This window comes from Delphinus delphis, chromosome 16 (assembly GCF_949987515.2).
Source record: "Delphinus delphis chromosome 16, mDelDel1.2, whole genome shotgun sequence".
Lineage (NCBI taxonomy): Eukaryota > Metazoa > Chordata > Mammalia > Artiodactyla > Delphinidae > Delphinus > Delphinus delphis.
The window spans coordinates 2,856,455-2,873,954 of record NC_082698.1 but is presented as its reverse complement, the minus strand read 5'-3'; the positions used below and the strand labels follow the sequence as shown (position 1 = coordinate 2,873,954).

Below are 17,500 nucleotides of genomic sequence, written 5' to 3'. Positions count from 1 at the left end.
CTTGAAGCCCATGAGCTCAGGCTCACGGGACCAGGATGTGAGCGCCCACCAAAAGGTGCCCAAGCGTCTGGGGATGAGCCGGATGGGGGCTAGACAAGCCAAAATAAAACCAAATACGTTAAAACTGCAGGAAAAGCGCTCAGCAAAAGAAAGCTTAGACACAGACAAACCAATAAAGTGAGGGCCATGGCAGGTGAGGTGGGCGGGAAAGCCGAGACCGCCAGTGAGGGAGGGGAGAGGGACGCCGGGGCGGGGGGCTCTGTCCCAGGGACGGGGGGCTCTGTCCCAGGGATGGGGGTCTGACCCGCGAGGGGGCCTGGCGGGAGCAACTGGGCGTGAATCAACAGAAAGGATGGCACAGAGAAAAGGAAGCATCGCAAATTAAAAAGAAGGCATGTAGCATGTGCCTACCATTTTCCAGATAAGAAGGGGCCGTACCTTCTGACGGGTCCAGGCGGCGGGCCCGCCGCCCGTGTTTGGAGTTGTTGTGCACAAACATGTTGTCAGACACGGCCAGCACGTGGCCGTCCACGTTGACCGTGGTCGACACGACAACCTGCAGAGACAAGCGCAGGTGAAACCGGAGTCGGAGGTGGAGGCGGGGCCCTGCCAGGTGTCAGGCCCCTTCAGGGGTGCCCGGCAAGCCAGCCCCCAAGGTCTCGAGCCGGGCACCCACTCCTGCTCCCGGATCCCCCTCGAGGCCACGTGCGCGCACAGCGTTTTTGGCTGATGGGGTGTGTGGGCAGTTTTGCTGTGACTCACGACTGACTGCTTCTCTCCCAGACCCGCTGCGCTAATTACAGTTTAATCTCCTGTTATGCTAACAAGTGAATTCAATCCACAGAAATATTCTTCTCACCATTAGCTTCAGAGACACCCCTCCAGCCACTCACTTTAAAGCTATTTTGATTGATCTGTTCACATATTGATGAGATAGTTTATCTAATTAAAATGAGTTCACTGGAGACTGTCCTTCCTGGAAGAGTTGTGAGGATTCAGAGTTGCCCCCCTCCCAAAAAAAAGGCTTCATAAATCAGAAGCTCCTTCTGCTACCCACATCCTAGCATCAGATGATCCCTGGGTCAATGTCACAATTACGTCCAACATCTGGTAATGAACGTTTTTGCATCTGAAAAGGCCGAGCTGAATAGGAATAAAATGGTTTCAGTGCAGGGAAAGTGCCCTTTCTCAAGTTCATGGTGAAGGATGGCGAGGATGGCTAGCACCTGCTCTACCAAGGGAGTGTGATCCTGTGGGAGGGAAAGGCGCGGCCCTGAGGTCCAGGTTCGGGGTGGGGGTGGCCGGGGAAGAGATGGGGGCCGGGCTCCCCCACATGCTCAGTGCTTCGCAGAAGTAAAAAAGGAAGTCACACTGGCAGGGACGGCCTTGAGGACCCCAGACGTCCTCCCAGGGGAGCTTGGAACAAGCACCCCAGAATTGGCACCCCCCACCTCACGGACCCAGGAACTAGGAAATTACACCGGCCTTGAGCGTTTCCTTGGACAGAGGCGGGTCTGTATACTGCATTATTTCCAGAATAGCTGGGGTAGCACAGATGTGAGCGCAGGTTCAGTGTGGGCCTTACATCAGGACCTGGGGGCCGGAGCCTGGATTTGGGGTGGAGAGAGCCCGGTTCTTTGCCACGTTTGGGCAGTGGAGAGGGCTGGTACCACCTAGAGAACCACGACCCCACAGAGAAAAGCTGGGCAGGAGGGTGGGCACACGTCAAGGCATGCCACGTATGGTGAGTTCAAAGCCACAGCTACAGTGGACCTCCGTTAATGACGAGCCAGACCGATGCAAGGTGCTAATAACAGAGGAGAGTCGGGGGGAGGGGAGGCCAGGGGCTCATGGGAATTCTTCACTTCCTGTGAAATTTTTCTGTAAACCTAAATAAAACTGCTCTCAAAAAGAAAGTCTACTAGTTAAGAAAAAAATGATACGTAAAAGTGATTGTAAATAAATACGATTTTTTAAAAAGCAAAGCTGCACACTTATATGTTAATACATCTGGGAGTAACTGAATTTTTATAAAAATCTCAGGCCCCACAAGAAGCCTGTGAAGCAGGACCAGTACCCACTGCACCCACAGCCCCGCAAAGGAAGGGGACACCTTCCCAGACGACTCTCTCTGGCTGTGGGCACTGCCAAGATCGTTAAAGTCTCCACAGCATCAGGCCCCTCTGGGCCTCAAAGTAATGTCAGAGCCACCACAGCATCCCCGGGTCCAGGCTCAGACGGCTCAGCATCATCTCTCTCAACTATCTCCGTTGCCCTAGCAGGGGTGGCTCTGACCCCACTCTGGGGCCACTACTCGCCTGGCAGCCTCTACGCAGGGGACGCAGGGCTGCCGGGGTCACAAAGGCACCCTCCTGGCAGCCTGTCCACCAGGCCCCGCCCTGGGTGCAGGGGGACCTCTACCGACACTTCCCCTGAATGGGGTGCAAAGACACAGGACTAACCCCGAGCTGCAGACTTGATTCTCTTTACGTTCCTAGATCGTGAAAAGTTAAAGAAACAAGAAAGGGTAAAAATAAAAATAAAAAGGGACACTGTCGGGCTTCCCTGGTGGCGCCGTGGTTGAGAGTCCGCCTGCCGATGCAGGGGACATGGGTTCGTGCCCCGGTCCAGGAGGATCCCGCATGCCGCGGAGCGGCTGGGCCCGTGAGCCATGGCCGCTGGGCCTGCGCGTCCGGAGCCTGTGCTCCGCAACGGGAGAGGCCACAGCAGTGAGAGGCCCGCGTACCGCAAAAAAAAAAAAAAAGAAAGAAAAAAAAAGGGACACTGTCTTTGCTCCGTCGTCTCTATATAGGTCAGTCACCAAGGGAAAAGCATAGCTGAGCAGAGAAAGCAGACAAGCTGTGTTTGTTTCTCGGCCGGGCCAGCCCTGCGGTGCACCTACAGAAAGGTGCTGAGATCGTGGTGCCCGCTGGAAACGTCGTGTAAGCCCTGATCTAGTGTTAAGTCCAGTTAAACCTCCTGAGAGGCAGAGAGATTAGCTAAAGAGAGGGAGGAAGTCCTTCTAGTAACTGCGGGCTCCACCTGCGACTGACGCTGCCTCAGCCACTGGCGAGCCAGTGTGTGACCTCCACTCTGCTCGATGGACCAACGTGAAGCCTCGCACAAGAGGAGCGGAAGCCCGCCCCACTGTCTGCAAGAGACGCCGCCCCCAGGGTCAGGGCATGGCTGTCGGCGGGTCCACCGGCTCCACCGCTCTGACTGGTTGGTTGGATGTCAAGACAGATGTCACATTTCACCTGAAGACTGAAGCATAACTTACATTTCTAAGAAAAAGCCTCGAGTGATTTGATGGTAAACTAGCCTAAATCCCACAGAAGAAGTATTTGGTAACATCCAGCCTAGCAGTGAGCTCCCAAATTCTTCTCTGGTGGGTACGGACCAGGAGCCACCTGGTTTTGGATCCCAGCCCAGATATTTTTACAATTAAAATCAGCAAAACAATCCATCATGTTTGCTGAGCACCCTTCACCCCGAAGTCACCTCCTAGTCGTTCACAAACAAAGGCAAGAGGACCATGACTGCCTCAGAATTCATCCCTGAGCCCAACTGGCTCTCCACGCCTCTCCTCAAGAGGAAATCCTCTGATCTGAGGATAACTAACCAGAGGACTAACGCTAGCCTGGGTTCAGGAACGCGGTCTAGCTCCGAGGTGTGGAATTAAGGAGGCGAGAACAGCCCAGCCTCAGGGGAGGGAAGCTGAGCTGGGGAGACATTCTGGAATTGGTAGAGGCCTGCGTGGAACAGGTGCAGCCCCCTCAGTCCTGAGTACACCCCATATATTACCTAGCGGTCCTCCCCTACCACAGATCAATCCATCCCTAAGGAAGAGCTTCAGCGTGGGCTCCAAAGTCTAACCAAGTGAACAAGCATGAAGAGCAAGGTGCAACTGAGGAAACAGACGAAGTGAGATGCTAACCTTATGAGGACTCTACTTGCAAAAATCCTGAAACAGTCATTTTGAAACACACCCACCGGACTCACCATGATTGAATGTAAGACAGACTCCACCTTAACCCACAGCCCCGATCACTCTGATTTCGGGGTACCCCGCCGCCCAACACAGAGGGCCAGGGCGGTGTGCACTGCCCCAGGAGGCAGAGGCACACCCTGTCATCAGAGCAAAAGCGCAGGTCACGTTTCCAGAGCCAGCTTCACTTGGTCACGGGCCACGACTGGGCTCCACGACTCTGGCGGACTGGGGTGCCAGACCATTTCTAGAGCATTCGATTTAAATGTTCTTAAATGAGCCCATCCTGGCTCATTTGCACCCAAAGCCCCTGAGAACTAAAGGCTGGTTTCCGAACAATTGCAACTTCAGGGAATTCAACTTTCACAGTGTTAAGTCCGGACCGCGGTCCAGAATCGTGTACCTGGAATCTTCGCATGTCCCGAGGGTTGCCTGCATTCTTCAAACAGTTCTGATTGCACTTGAGGAAAAACTTTAGAAAGAATCTATAAAAATACAAAAAATGGACATTCGTTAGGGTTATCAGACAAAAGACAGACTTTTTTTGAAAGACACTCTTGCATGGGGAGCCGACCCCCATACCACCTGCTGGCTGCCCCGTAGGGGGCGATAGGGAGAGAGAGAGAACTCGGAGAGGCCAGGCAGGCACCTCTGGGTCCACTGGCCACTGTGGAAGATCTCCACACAAGGAAGCGGTGACTTACATTTGCCTGGACACTGGGGGTTTCCAAGCTTTATCATAACAACCGTGACTTAAATTGGCCATTTCTCACCTGGATCTTTGCACGACCATTAATCACTGGGGACCTGTCCACCCCAGAGAGGGCTGCCAGCTTCAGCAAATAAAAACACAGGATGCCTAGTTAAATTTGAATTTCAGATAAACAACGAATAATTTTTTAGGCTAGGCCTGTCCCAAAGCATACCTATCCTAAAAAAACAAATTGTTTCTCCGAAATTCAAATTTAACTGGACGTGCTGAATTCTACCTGGCAACTCAAGCCCAGGGACCATCACTGCCTAGGTAAACACGATTTTAAAGGTGGGCTTTTCAAGTTACAATAGGTATGACTCTTAAGAGAAGATCTGGGGTGCTGTTTCAAGGGCAGCAACAACTTCTATGAAGTCGTTGGTTTTAAGGGACCTACGTGTGGTTTAAGGGACCGATCAAGGCCCCCCCCTACCCCCCCCACCATGAGGCAAGGAAACCGTCGCTTAGGGGGAGGGGACCAGGCGCTGCCCTGGTTGGAGGGGAGGCTAGTTGCAGAGCTGTTTCTGCTTCCCGCCAAGGCCTGGCCTTGTTCTGAAGCATGACGTTTCAGGGGTCCTGACAGAGCGTTGAGATGCTGTGACAGAAACATCATCACCTTGTCCTCCCCATTCCCGCGTGCTCTGTGACAAACATGGAAGCTCTGGCTCACAACAGGAACGCGTGGACCCAGGGAGGCCTGGCTGCACCGCCAGCCGCGGGAGAACAGGGGGTCTCAGCCCTGCACCAGCTCGGCTCGTCTGGAGAAGGCCGCCCGCGTCCTGGGGCCTCTGGGCTGACACCCTGTCCACGAGGCTATCGACAAACGTCTCCTCTATCTTCTTTCCAAGTATCCTCTGTCCTACTGGTTGATGACTCATTTTTTATGAAGTTTCACGCGACTTCCCTGACTTCAAGCCGACAGTCAAGGTTCCTTGCGGCTGACTATCATATCAGAAAATACAAAGATTTGGGAGACCGAGATGCACGTCTCCAGCTGCATTCCCAACATACCCTGGACGACTTTCCACCGGGGCAGAGGAAAAGCCGACGGATGGGAAAAAGAATAGTGGCCACTGAATTAAATTTCCTTACAGCCCGCACGGCCTCACTATTTTAGGCCAGAATTTACATCTTTTATTAACTCGCCTCACCTATACACTTAGCTCGCCGCGCCTCTGAACACCATCTGCCGTCAGCATACAGGAGGCTGCCCGGCCGTCCACCCACCAATTTCTAACAACCACGGTGCAATTAAGCCCCACGCACTCCGCAGCGAGGGAAATGAAGTGCACCTGCGGCCACCCTGCGCCCAACCGCGTGAGGGCCTAACAAGGTGAGGGCGGCACGAAGTTATCGTCCTGTCAGGCAATTAGGTTCTCACTTTGGGGGCAGCCACATGGCGCAATTACGCCTCACGTTACCACCCAGCTAATCTCCAGGCAGGCGCCGGCCGGAGCCGCTCATCTGCACGGAGCCGACGGGGGGAGCCTTCGTGCGCTCTGATTTCTGCCCCCTCCAGAGGAGGTTTCTTTAAATTCCGTGATGTCTTTTTAGCCAGCTCTCACCCTTTCACCTCCCGGAGAGCAGAGCGGGCACTGAGCCTGAACGGCCCTCGCCGGGCATGGTCACTGTAGGCGTGAGCGGCCCGGCCCCCGTGGGCCTTCACTACCGCCAGCTGCAGAAATGGGCAGAGTTGGGCGCTGGGCCCCCTCACCACCCCGAGCATCTCGGGGTCAACTCCGGAGCAGCTGGGTGTGTGTGCACGCACACACACACTTACACGTTTTGGGTGCGTAGGCAACGGTAGGATTCTTTTCAAAGTTTCTCAAAAAGCAGCGCGAGGACTTAGAAAGACCTGCAGGTCTGGAGCGTACGGCCCTACAGAGCAGGATCCCTCCCGGGCACTCGGGCCCCAATTACACAAACGAAATAAGGCCCAACGTGCGCGGGAACGGACGCAGGTTGGGCCCTTATGGAGGGAGAGGAGCCTTGCGCTTAGCGTTCACCCTCATTTCGGTTCCTCGAGGATCCAATCAGGCCTCCTCGAGGCGGGCGGCACGGTCCAGCCAGCGCGTGGCTCCCGACCCCGCGCACCGTCACGTCCGGGGCGAGCGTGTGCCTCTGCTAGCGAGGGCTCGCGGGCCTTGGGGCGTGCGGGTAGGGTGAGGAAGGAACGCGGACGCGGGAAGTCAAACGGTGGCTCTCATCCTTTACTCAATTACCCTTTAATTGGCTTTTTTTCTAAGAACTATCTGACAGGCACTTTACATATCTCACTTCTAGAGTCTGGTACACAGAGGATTTCATACTCTTGTTATGAAAGGAAAAATCTTTCCTATGTCAGAAAATCTTTGGCTTCAACACCAATAAACTCTTTATTACTGCTAACCATGGATTTGCTGCTCGATGGCAAAGAGGCGATAAAAACTCTAACCTGTCATTAGTACATTACGCTTAATTGTGTACAGTGTGCTCCCGGCTGCATCTGTTGGCCCATCATCAAAATGACCATTATGTACACTAATTCCCTGACCCTGTCTTTATTTCCCTAAAGAGTCATCATCTTTCACAGTAGGTACCAGAGTAAATCAAGCTTGAAATATGGGCTTTATTTACTTGTTTCTCCCAGGCAGGAGGGGAAGCAGCAGCTCAGGGCAAACGGCTACACATCAGTCGGAACTCCCCAGTAACGTTCCGGTCGGAAACGGCGCACAAAATCCTGGAAAGTTCTCAGCAGCGATTAGAAGGGGGAAAGGTGTGATCTCATTACTCTGGAAGTCAGGTTTCCTCTTTTAGGGCGCGCGGGGATCAGCAGAGAAGCCACGTGGGTGATCTCCTTCGCTCTTAGGAGAGCTGGTAACAACAGGCTGCCTCTCCCGACTCTGGGGCATCCTGTGAAGATGAGCCCAGGGGCCCTCTATCTGGGAGGCAGGGGTGGGAGAGCTGCTGGGTCCAGACACTGAGAGCTTGAGCCTGAGCTGGAGACCCCAAGGCCGCCCTCCCTTCTGCAGGGACAGTTATGCTCAGCAGAAAGTTCAGTTTGGTCTCGGTGGCATTTGTGCCAGCATCCTCCCCAATAATGCCAGTGCCCCCCGAAGTGCTCAGCGGCAGGACACGGGCACCTTCAGCGGGGCTCGAACAGCAGGACTGACCGTGTTAGCTGGAGCCCACTCCGGGGGCTTATCACGCAATAAGGGGCGAGCCCTCACCTCAGTAACGGATTTCAAAGTCTGCTCCCCTTCTGTGTGTTTAAGCTATGAATTAGTTCATTTCTATTTACTTTTATGAAGCTGATTAACCAGGGCTTCTCTATCTGATGAAAATCATTTTAATTGTAGTGTTAGGCTCCTGTGTAGTATCCATTACGTTACGAACTGTTTAAATTCTACATGGGTATTGTGTAAATTGGCCCTTTGTGGGCCAGCAGGCAATTAGGACCAAACACTCTCCTGTAAGCGGCTACAGAACTTTGTGGTGTTGTTCAGGACAATCAGAAACAAAGGAGGCTGTTTAATTGTAATTTAATGGAATATCAAGGAGTCCGTGGCATTAGACGCTGGCAACAGAGAGCAGGAGAGAAAAATTAACTGCAATTATGTTTGATTAAAGCTATCCTTCTCAATAATCAGCGGTCCTGACAGGCCATGGGGCTCTAGTGGGTTCCAGGATGGCAAAAGGTGCTGAGCAATATTAGGGCCAATAAAGGGGGTATTAGCATCGCTAATTACAGCCCTGCAAAACCTGTAAAGGGGGCCTCTGTGTATTGTAATGTGTGAAGTAATTGGCCAAGGCCGTTATCAATTACATAAGGAATGAATTTGGTTTGTCAGAGAAAAGCTGATGAGATGCATCTCCTCTGACACCGGCCCCTTCCCTCCTGTTTCCAGTAGCTAAGAACTTGCCCACTCTTACCCAAAGCTGCAACTTACCAATGGCCAAATCACTGATAAAATTATCTTGCCAGCAAGCGTTAGGTAATTAATACCACTCACCCTCGCCGCCTTCCCTGCCACTGCCGTTCCTCACCTATAGCCGAAGCCACTAATCATGTCATAATGATTTCTTTCCCTCTGGTCAAAGGAGAAATGGATTGTCTCCTTAGAAATGCAGTGGGCTTGGCGTGCGCACCCTGGTGACTGAGGAGAAAAAGGAAACTTGGAGCTGTCACAACGGCTGTCCTTTGCATGTGGCTATCACATGTCTGCAACTACCTATTCGCACGCAGCATCTCAGGAAACACTATATGCAGAGATTTAAAAAAACTTTTTTAACCGTCGGGTTTTAGACTGTCTCGGGGCCTGGTCTTGCGGGTGCTTGGAAACAGGAGTGACCGCAAGCTTCAGGGCCATGAGGCTGCAAGCCAGGATACCCAGGTGGGCCCCCTGAGCACGGGTGACGGGCACACCCAGGACAGAGCTCCGGCTTCCAGCAGCCCCTCCCGCATGTGAGCCCAGCCTCAGTCCGAGCGGCCACGGCCTCCTCTCCTGGCCCTCGATCACAAGTGACGTGGGAAACCTGAGTCCAGGGTCGAAAAGTACTGGTATCTGGGGCAGGGCTGGAGGTCCCGATTTTCCACCTTAAGGCTGAGCTCTTAACAAGCAGCAAACTAATGCCTTTTTGCATTAGGCCTCCACGTCACCCATCAAAACTCCCAGAGCATTTGTGTGTAAATCACGGCGCTGACAGCTTCCGGGGTTCCGGGAGGGCAGGGACCCCATTCCTGATCGAGCCCCCACGTCTTTAGTGACCGCATCCAGGACGCAAGTCCAGGAGGCTCTTTTCGTACTAATAACCTTGACAAGGAAGAGTGAGTAGAGAGAAGCGGCCAGAAGACGCAGCTGGGAAAGTCGCCACCCTCTGGTGGCCGCCAGGGGCTGCGGGGCTGGGGAAGTGCCTGATGGGCACGGGGTCTCCTTTTGGGGGGTGACAGAAATGTTCGGAAGGAGACGGTGGTGGCTGCACAGCCCTGCGACCGGGCTGAACACCGCTGAGCCGTTCCCCTTTTGAAAGCGGGTAACTTCGTGTGCCGCCCACCTCGCTTCCATTCGCCACCACAGCGAGGAGGTCCCCGTCCAAAGGGACGAGAAGGCCCACAGGGCAGCGGCCCCTCTCGGGGTGTCGGTCGCTGGGGCCGCTACTGCCCTCTTGAAGGGAAATAGCGAAAGAGTCAAATTAAAAGATAGAGCCTTTAAGAGACTTTTCCCTGACTGATAAGGAAGTGACCGGTGGTGGAGTGCTTGCCTCCCAGTCCCGGCTAATTACTGGGAAGTCCCTGAGAGCAGTGGCCGCAGCTGTGGTGTGCGCCGGGCCATCAGTCGCTGCGGTATTGATTACTGAGCAATCCTAGCCGATCGGCTTCTGGGGCTCAGAGACAATGTGCTTCCTTCAGAAAACCTGTAATGAGCAGTTCCTATACACGAGTACACTCTGCTGACATCAGATCTGTGCACTGAGATAGTACACAGGTCAATACGTATCGGATTTCCAAACTGCGAGGGTCTTAATGTCAGGCCTCTCTTTTTCTCCCACTCCTGCCATTAGCTATGACTGGGCTCACGTCCTGTAATGCCATGCGGGAGGGAAAATCTGCTCCATTAGTCTGATTTATTCTTCAAATACGCCATGACAAATTGCTTTAACACCAGACTTATTAAATCCTTGTGCATTTCAAGTTATGGGTCGCATATACTTGTAGTGCCTGCATGACGTCATCAGGAAGGGGCCGGGGGGGGACGGGGCTGAATTTTACAGCTGGGCCCAGATGGCCTTTGTGAGGGGCCTCCCTCCCGGGCAAGAGGGCTGGGGCTGCCCGGCTCCCCACTGCGGGTCCCTGGTCCCCGTGGGCGCCGTCCCCCGGCACGCATGATATCCTGCATGTAAATGCAGATGGAGGGGGATTTGAAGATATCCACGGCTTGACTCGCGGTTCAACAATTACTGGCCTTTGTCTGGAGGTTCCTGCTCTCCTGTAGCAGAGGCTGTCTCTAGTGGACCGGGGCTATTTTACTTTCCCTCGCTGTAGTAACCGCACCGCATTAACAATATTTGTACTACAATCGCCAAGGGACCCACTTCCCAGATTCTATCACTTCTTTATCTCCTGACAAATACCTCACTATCGAACATTATTAGGTTTAGAAAATTAACCCTTCGAGGTCCACAGCCACGCCAGGCCCCACCGTCCCTCCGAAGAGCCTTATCGCTAAATTTCTGCTATAATGGTTTTTCGTTTCATCACAATTTCAGCAGCGGCTGTCAAGAGGCACTTGCAGATACCGTGATCTTGTACTTGTGCAATGATTCTCATTAAAATGATGCCAAGGAGATCTGATGGGATTTAATAGCTTTGCCGGCCAGTTCCATCTCCACGCCCATGACAGATCCTGCCGAGCCCTCCTTCTGGAGAAACGGGTACGACTCGCATTAAACTTTTCTGGGTGGCTTTAATGTGTTCAGATAAGTAAAACCCAGGTAGACGTTCTCGAAGCGAACGTGTGCCCAAGCTCTGCGCTTTTCCGTTGCCCTCCCTGGCTTGCTGTCAGGATTCTAGTTAGTATTTTCTGTAACTGTTCCTGATAGCTCATGATAGTTTTGATAAGGTTATCTGTTTAAAAGAAGTCAACCGCACAACACAAAAGAAATGTGAAGTGCGCTATATTTACACCAGGGTTCTTGTTTCAAGTGCCTATCTTTCTTTTCTCCCCCTTTACCTATTTCTCTATTTCTAATGGGCGATGCGGCATTGACATTATTTCCCCAGCAGATCATTCGCCCTGTCAATCAGTCTGTATTTTGTCTTTCGCTGCGGGCTCATTAAAACAGCTTCCTCACTCCCTCTGGACACTGCTCTCTATTTGCCAGCTCTGATCACGAAGCTCCTTATTTAAGAAAAATGCCAGCATCACTTGTCTCACATCAGATGCACCCCCTGACTTGTTGCCAGCTCCAGGGGAGACTTTTACAGAGACTTCGTGTGCAGAGATTAAGTGCCTATGCTTATCCGAACTTAGGGTTTCAAACCTCTCCCACCGAACCGGCGTGCGTTCGGAGGGATCTGAAGATAAGGGGATCGCCCTTCTTGCCACTCTGATTTCTGTCGGCAGCGGAGAGCATCCTCAAAACAAACACGAGGTTTTTTTGTTTGGGGTTTATTTCCCGCCCCCAGTCTCCAAGTGGGAGAGACCTTGTTCGTGTTTTCCTATTCAGACACACGTTTTCCTCGTCCATGCCAGCTTGCTTAATTAAGAACCATCATCTTCGTGGGCTGAATTATTAATAAAAAAAAAAATCACATTTTAAATCAGGCCTGTGCGTGCACACAGGACACCAGTGTCGAACCTGCCTACGCCGGCCTCTCTAGCCTTTTAGGTCCTGATTAAAAACTTATTAAAACATTATAAATGATTAATGGGAGCCCAGCTCTCAGTGGCAATTATTAGTTTTAATGCAGGTAATGCAGCTTAATGAGGGGCACATGTGTGCAAAGCTTTACCTTCATTACTCCTGCGTGTCAACAAATACAAGAGAAATGTGTGTCCGGGTCATCCATTACTTGAAACAGCACCGAGCCTTCCCTCTTCCCCTCCCTTTGTTGATGAGCCAGGAGCCGTAAATTAAGCCCTTTCTGTGGCTCGGGGAAGAACCAAGGTGTTCAGATCACGGTCCCGCCTGCCCAGCTCCCCACGCCTCCGTACAGCCCTGTGTGCGAATATTATTGCACAGGTTCTCTTTCCTGGAGCCCTTCGTCACGTGGGAATTTTGCACTGGAATTGCTGCAGGTTGTCATTGTCTCGGCTTGGAAACAGGAGCTCCTGACACTCAGAGCCGATTGGGTGTCTTTGCTCCAGTTTGGAAACGTTCGTGGAGGAGTTTCACTCCATCCTGCCAGCGCCGCGTTCATGATACGTGGTTTCCCTAAATATTTGGACGTGGTGCGTTCTAAGTGCCCGCGTGCTGGTGTGCAGGGATCGCGCACACCCGTGCCCCCCCCCCCGGCCAGAAAGGCGCTCTCAGGCTGCACCGCAGAAACACAAGGAAATACCCGTTGGCGGGCGCCCGGCTGCAAGGCGGAGATGTCGGGGCGAGCCCGGGCTGGGGAAGAGGCTGGATGCTGAAGAGACGCACGTACGATGCTGAGAGTGGGGAGCCCGCATCGCTTCGCCCGCCCCACCTGGGACCCTCAGGCTGGGCCTGCGTGCAGCCCACAGCCGGGAGCGGGCGGCTCGGCCCAAGTTCCCAGTCACCTTTTATTTTCTGTTTTTGTGACAAGCAGTCAGACCCGGGCTGATCTCCACTATCTGTTTGAAGAGTATTCAGGACTATTTGCATCACTTTATCGCTAATGTATAATATATGGCTTTAAAGTGGGCCCAAGCACTGTCTTGTTACCGAGCAAGAGAAAAGTAAGGGCAATAAAGATACATCAGCCGTCTCGAGCACAGCGGCTATCATGCGAGCGAGAAAGGTTGCTGCTTCGAGTTAAGAGGCAACCTCTCTGCCTGCCTAAGACAATGGAAGAGCAAAGAAAATGTCAAATCAAGAGAAGCTGGATTTAGAGATGAGGCGGCCCGGAGTGACGCCGGTGCCATGTTTTGTGAAACTATGATGCTGTTGGCAGCAAAGACCCGTGTTTCTGATTCATCTAGGGCCGCATGGCAAAGCCTTGTCAGCCTGTGCAAGGCATAAATAATTCAGGGTGAGAGACGGCAATTACAGGGCCCTGCACAAGCAAAATGAATATTTTATGAGGACTAAAACTGCTCTGGAATGAATCACACACACGGCGTCGCACACACATGGCAAGGGGCTCACACATGGCAGCCCCAAGAACAGAGAAGCGCGGCCCTCATCTCCTTCCAGGCTGTGGACTGGAAACCCAGCGGATGGTAATCAGCGAACACAAAAAAGCCTCCCCCACCCCACCCCCACCCCTCGCCTGGCCGGGGCTGCCGGCTCCCACGCTCCCGAGAGATGCTCGGCCCCTAAAACGCCCGGCAGGGAGGCCGGAGACCCTTGACTGATACAGCCCACGAGTCTGATGTTAAGTGCATAGTTCTGAACTAGCATGGTGGGCTTGCTTATTGTTTCAGTTGTTCAAACTATTGCTAGGCGTCAGCTGGGAACCTTCCACTGGTGAGCAGGTGATCTGGATGCCGGTCCAAGGGGAAAAAACAGCTCTGTTGTCCTGGATGAAACTGAAGAGAGCTGAGGTAGGCGGGGCCGCGTGAGCCCGGTGAGCGTTACCCTCACCGCCCCAACTCCCCGCCTGAGTTTTCATTTCCTTCCCAGGTGAAGCACGTTCTGCGCTCTGCCTCTGTCTTCTGGACCTGAACCCTACAGGATCCAGGTCACCTAACAGGAGGGCCGGGACTACGGCTCTTTATGTCCAAACTCGCACGCAAAAGTTGCTCTCCTTGCTTTGAAAAGCGGTACCCTGCTAATGGGGGTAGGATTATGGCAAAAGAGATCTTAAAAGGCTGAAAGGATGGTTTCATCTGTTACATTTCCTCCAAAAAATGCTCCTGAACTGCTAGGAACAAATAACAACATTGTTCACAAGGCCGAGGAGGCCAGTCCCACTGGTGAATGGCCATTGTGTTTGTCCAGCTACTGATACCTGGGCTTTTGTGGAGGAAAGAAGGCCGGGGGCTGTGACATCAACACAGCACAAGTGTCCCTCTGTGCAGACACCCCGAGAGGGTCCTCACTGTGGTGGAAACCAAACACCAGATCCCTCAGAGAAGGATTTTCTTTAAATCCAACTCCAATGCATTGTTTATGAAAACAAGGCTATTAGGTATATTAATAATTTGATAAATAGGGATTTGCCCTTAATTATTCATGAAGAACATTTGGCAACAGTAAAATTATATTCACAGAACAGGTTTATAAACCAGCTAATTATAAATTAAGTATGCAAGAGAAAATTGCTAACCTTGAAATTAAAATATTTTATGATTCTGCAATTACAAAAAAAAAAGGTAGAGAATGATCAAAACCCCAGTGTGAGCAGAGAGTACACAGGACCCTACAGACAGCACAGTGTGGGCTGGGGGAGTGACAGCAGAAAACATGGGCCAGGAAAAGTGGCTCCACCTCCCCCTGCAGCCCTAGGAGTGGAGGTGGCCTCCAGGCAGCACCACTGTGCTTGTTCTGCTCAACTGCAACTCTCCAAGAGGCTAAGCTGACAGAACCAGCATCCATCCCGACGAGGCAGCTTAGCATCCTCAGGAAGGCCCTGCCTGCTCTCTGCAAAGGACGCGGTGTGTCCCCTCTGCCTGCTGTCCAGCCCGGGCACGTGGACAGGCCAGCGTGTTCCCATCACTGTGCTCGGGACCCCCAAGGAAGCCCCCGAACGCCCCTCTGACCCCCCACTTCACTACCCTCCTACTGGGGCGGGCTCCACACTGAGCTGGGGGTCCAGAGGGACAATATTGGTGCTGATGTCAGAGAGGCCCGCAGTACCGCCGGTCCCCACTAGAGGGCTTCTCATGGCGGCGTCAGTGGGGAGCAGGCAGATGCCCCGGTGCTGCCGGGATGCAAACAAACTTGGGACCAACCTTCCTCTGAGCTGGGTCATCCCAGCTCACTCTCTGACTCTTCCAGAGGACTTCATGGTCAGAGGGCTCTGTCCACACCCACCCACGGCCTCTGCAGCGCAGCACCCCCCACCCCCGGAGCTAAACGCCAGAAGCACACCCCTGGTGAGTTTCACAAACATTTCCCTTTCCTCATCTGATAAGAAAAGATACAGCAAAGCTCGCTGGTGGGATGAATTGGGAGATTGGGATTGACAATATATACACTAATATATATAAAATAGATAACCAATAAGAACGTGCTGTAGAAAAAAAAATTCTAAAAAAAAAAAGACACAGCAAAGCTTTCCTTCACCTTTTCACGACTAGATATCCTCACCCTTAATTTGAGCAGATGTCAAAAGAATTAAGGAAAGTGACAGGATGAATTAATTGAATTAATTTCTTTTTTAAAAGAAAGAAGCAAAAAGTCAGACATATTCCTTAACTTCTCTCCCCCTGGCTTTGCCCCATGTGCTGAAAAGGCAGCCTGCAAGGCTCAGAGGGCACAGGGGCCAGCCCTGCCTCTGACGCCCTCAGACGCGCTCACTCAGATGCCACGTGCTGTCTTCACTCTCCTGAAACAGAGAGAAAATGAGCAAAATCCACTGAAGTGCCGTTGCCTCTTTCTGCTCATGAAGAGTCTTGACTTCCCCGAGAGTCAAAAGCCCCGTTAATTGCTCCCGCAGCAAAGACTACGGCGCGGGGCACCCCTTCCCGCCCCTGCGCCACCCCGGCACTCCGAGACACAGCTGCGGGTCAGGCAGCCAACCAATCGGGAGGGCTCCGGGAACTCAGATAATGAAAATTTTTTCATGTATAAAATCCTTAATCAAAATGCTAGTGGCGTCATCTTGTAGTGCAGACACTGCAACTTAAAATTAATATACAACAGAACCTTTAACAAAAGGAACACCCCCCGGCCGTGCACTACAAGCGCTCCTGAACCGTGGCCTGGAGGGTCACGCCGGGCTCCTGCGTGGCACTGACCCCGCCTCGCGCCAACAGCACGGAGATCAGAGAAACAACGGCCGCCGCCCCGGCCTCCCCGAGGCCCGGAGGGACTCCAAAATTTGAGGACAAATCAGCAAAGATGATGCCCCGCGGCCGGCGCCAAGACACCGAGAGGTGTGTCTCGCAGGAGGGCCGGCCTGACTTGGGACACGGCTGGAAGCCACCTTCAACCTATTAGTTTTAACTCCATCAGCTTGGTCGCTGAGGAATATTTTTATCATTTGGACTAGACTATTTACCGTTTGACAGGATACATTTCCTTCTGTACCTCTGGGATGCGCCACAGATGCTAAGCAACTTCCCCTAACAATATTTAAATTGCTTACAAAGCCTCTCTAAATATTTGCTATGTATTTAGCATGCCTAAGATTTGCCCGTCATCCCAAAGTCTTTTTGTTGTAAATTGCAATTTTACAACTTCATGCTCGTGATATATTTTGACAAAGCTCTGCTGACACCCTCTATTGGCCTCCAAAGGCAAAATAGCTGATACTCCACGAGCCACCAGAGAACTCTCAATTTGTTGTGAGACCGCTGCTCCTTTGCCTTCCTCAATCTGCATGGAGAAAGATTAAACATTCAATTTGTTACCTGATAGGCCACAAGGTTCGTCACTTACCATACAAATGGAAAACATTACTGTCATTCCTCAACTTGCCTGCCTGAGTATTTTATTATTTGTAATATTGACTTCAGGGAAATTATGATTCATGTCATATTTATCTTCATGAAAAATGAGCATCTAAATGGAAATCACCTTTTGAATGTACCAGGATATAGTGTAATACTAATATGCTTCATGAACTATAAAATTTAGTCACAGTATATGGATATAGCATAGCACAGCTGTAATACTCTCACATCAAGCAAATTTTCTCTGTGTTAAGCTGATACTCGGAGCCCTGATTCCAGTTTGATAATCATTACACTTACATGATGGTACAAGTCACTGCCTGTAGATTTATGTCCCCCCTCAGCTCTTTTGCATTAATCTGCCTCTGAATAAGCTATTCGCACTTCCTCCAGTGCACGCAGGAAATTGAAATAAGGTGCAAATTTGTCGGCCTTAAATCTGAACAAGCACAGACAGATATTTTTCACCTGATACCATTCATTTGTTTCAAGTAAATACAAAAGACATTTTTTATTCTCTGTCTTTGTCCTGAGGCT

At 51.9% G+C, this 17,500-nt stretch overlaps 1 protein-coding gene across 2 annotated transcripts in view; it reads right to left on the bottom strand.

Annotated features, from left to right (window-relative positions):
* Positions 1-17,500, bottom strand: part of EBF3 (EBF transcription factor 3) — a 115,284-nt gene that overhangs the window by 33,457 nt on the left and 64,327 nt on the right. For both annotated transcript variants that reach the window (XM_060033839.1, XM_060033840.1), the window contains exons 7-8: positions 4,392-4,473; positions 439-556 (exon numbers count right to left, since the gene is read on the bottom strand). In XM_060033839.1, the coding sequence (XP_059889822.1) occupies positions 439-556; positions 4,392-4,473 (200 nt within the window). The remainder of the gene's footprint in view (positions 1-438; positions 557-4,391; positions 4,474-17,500) is intronic.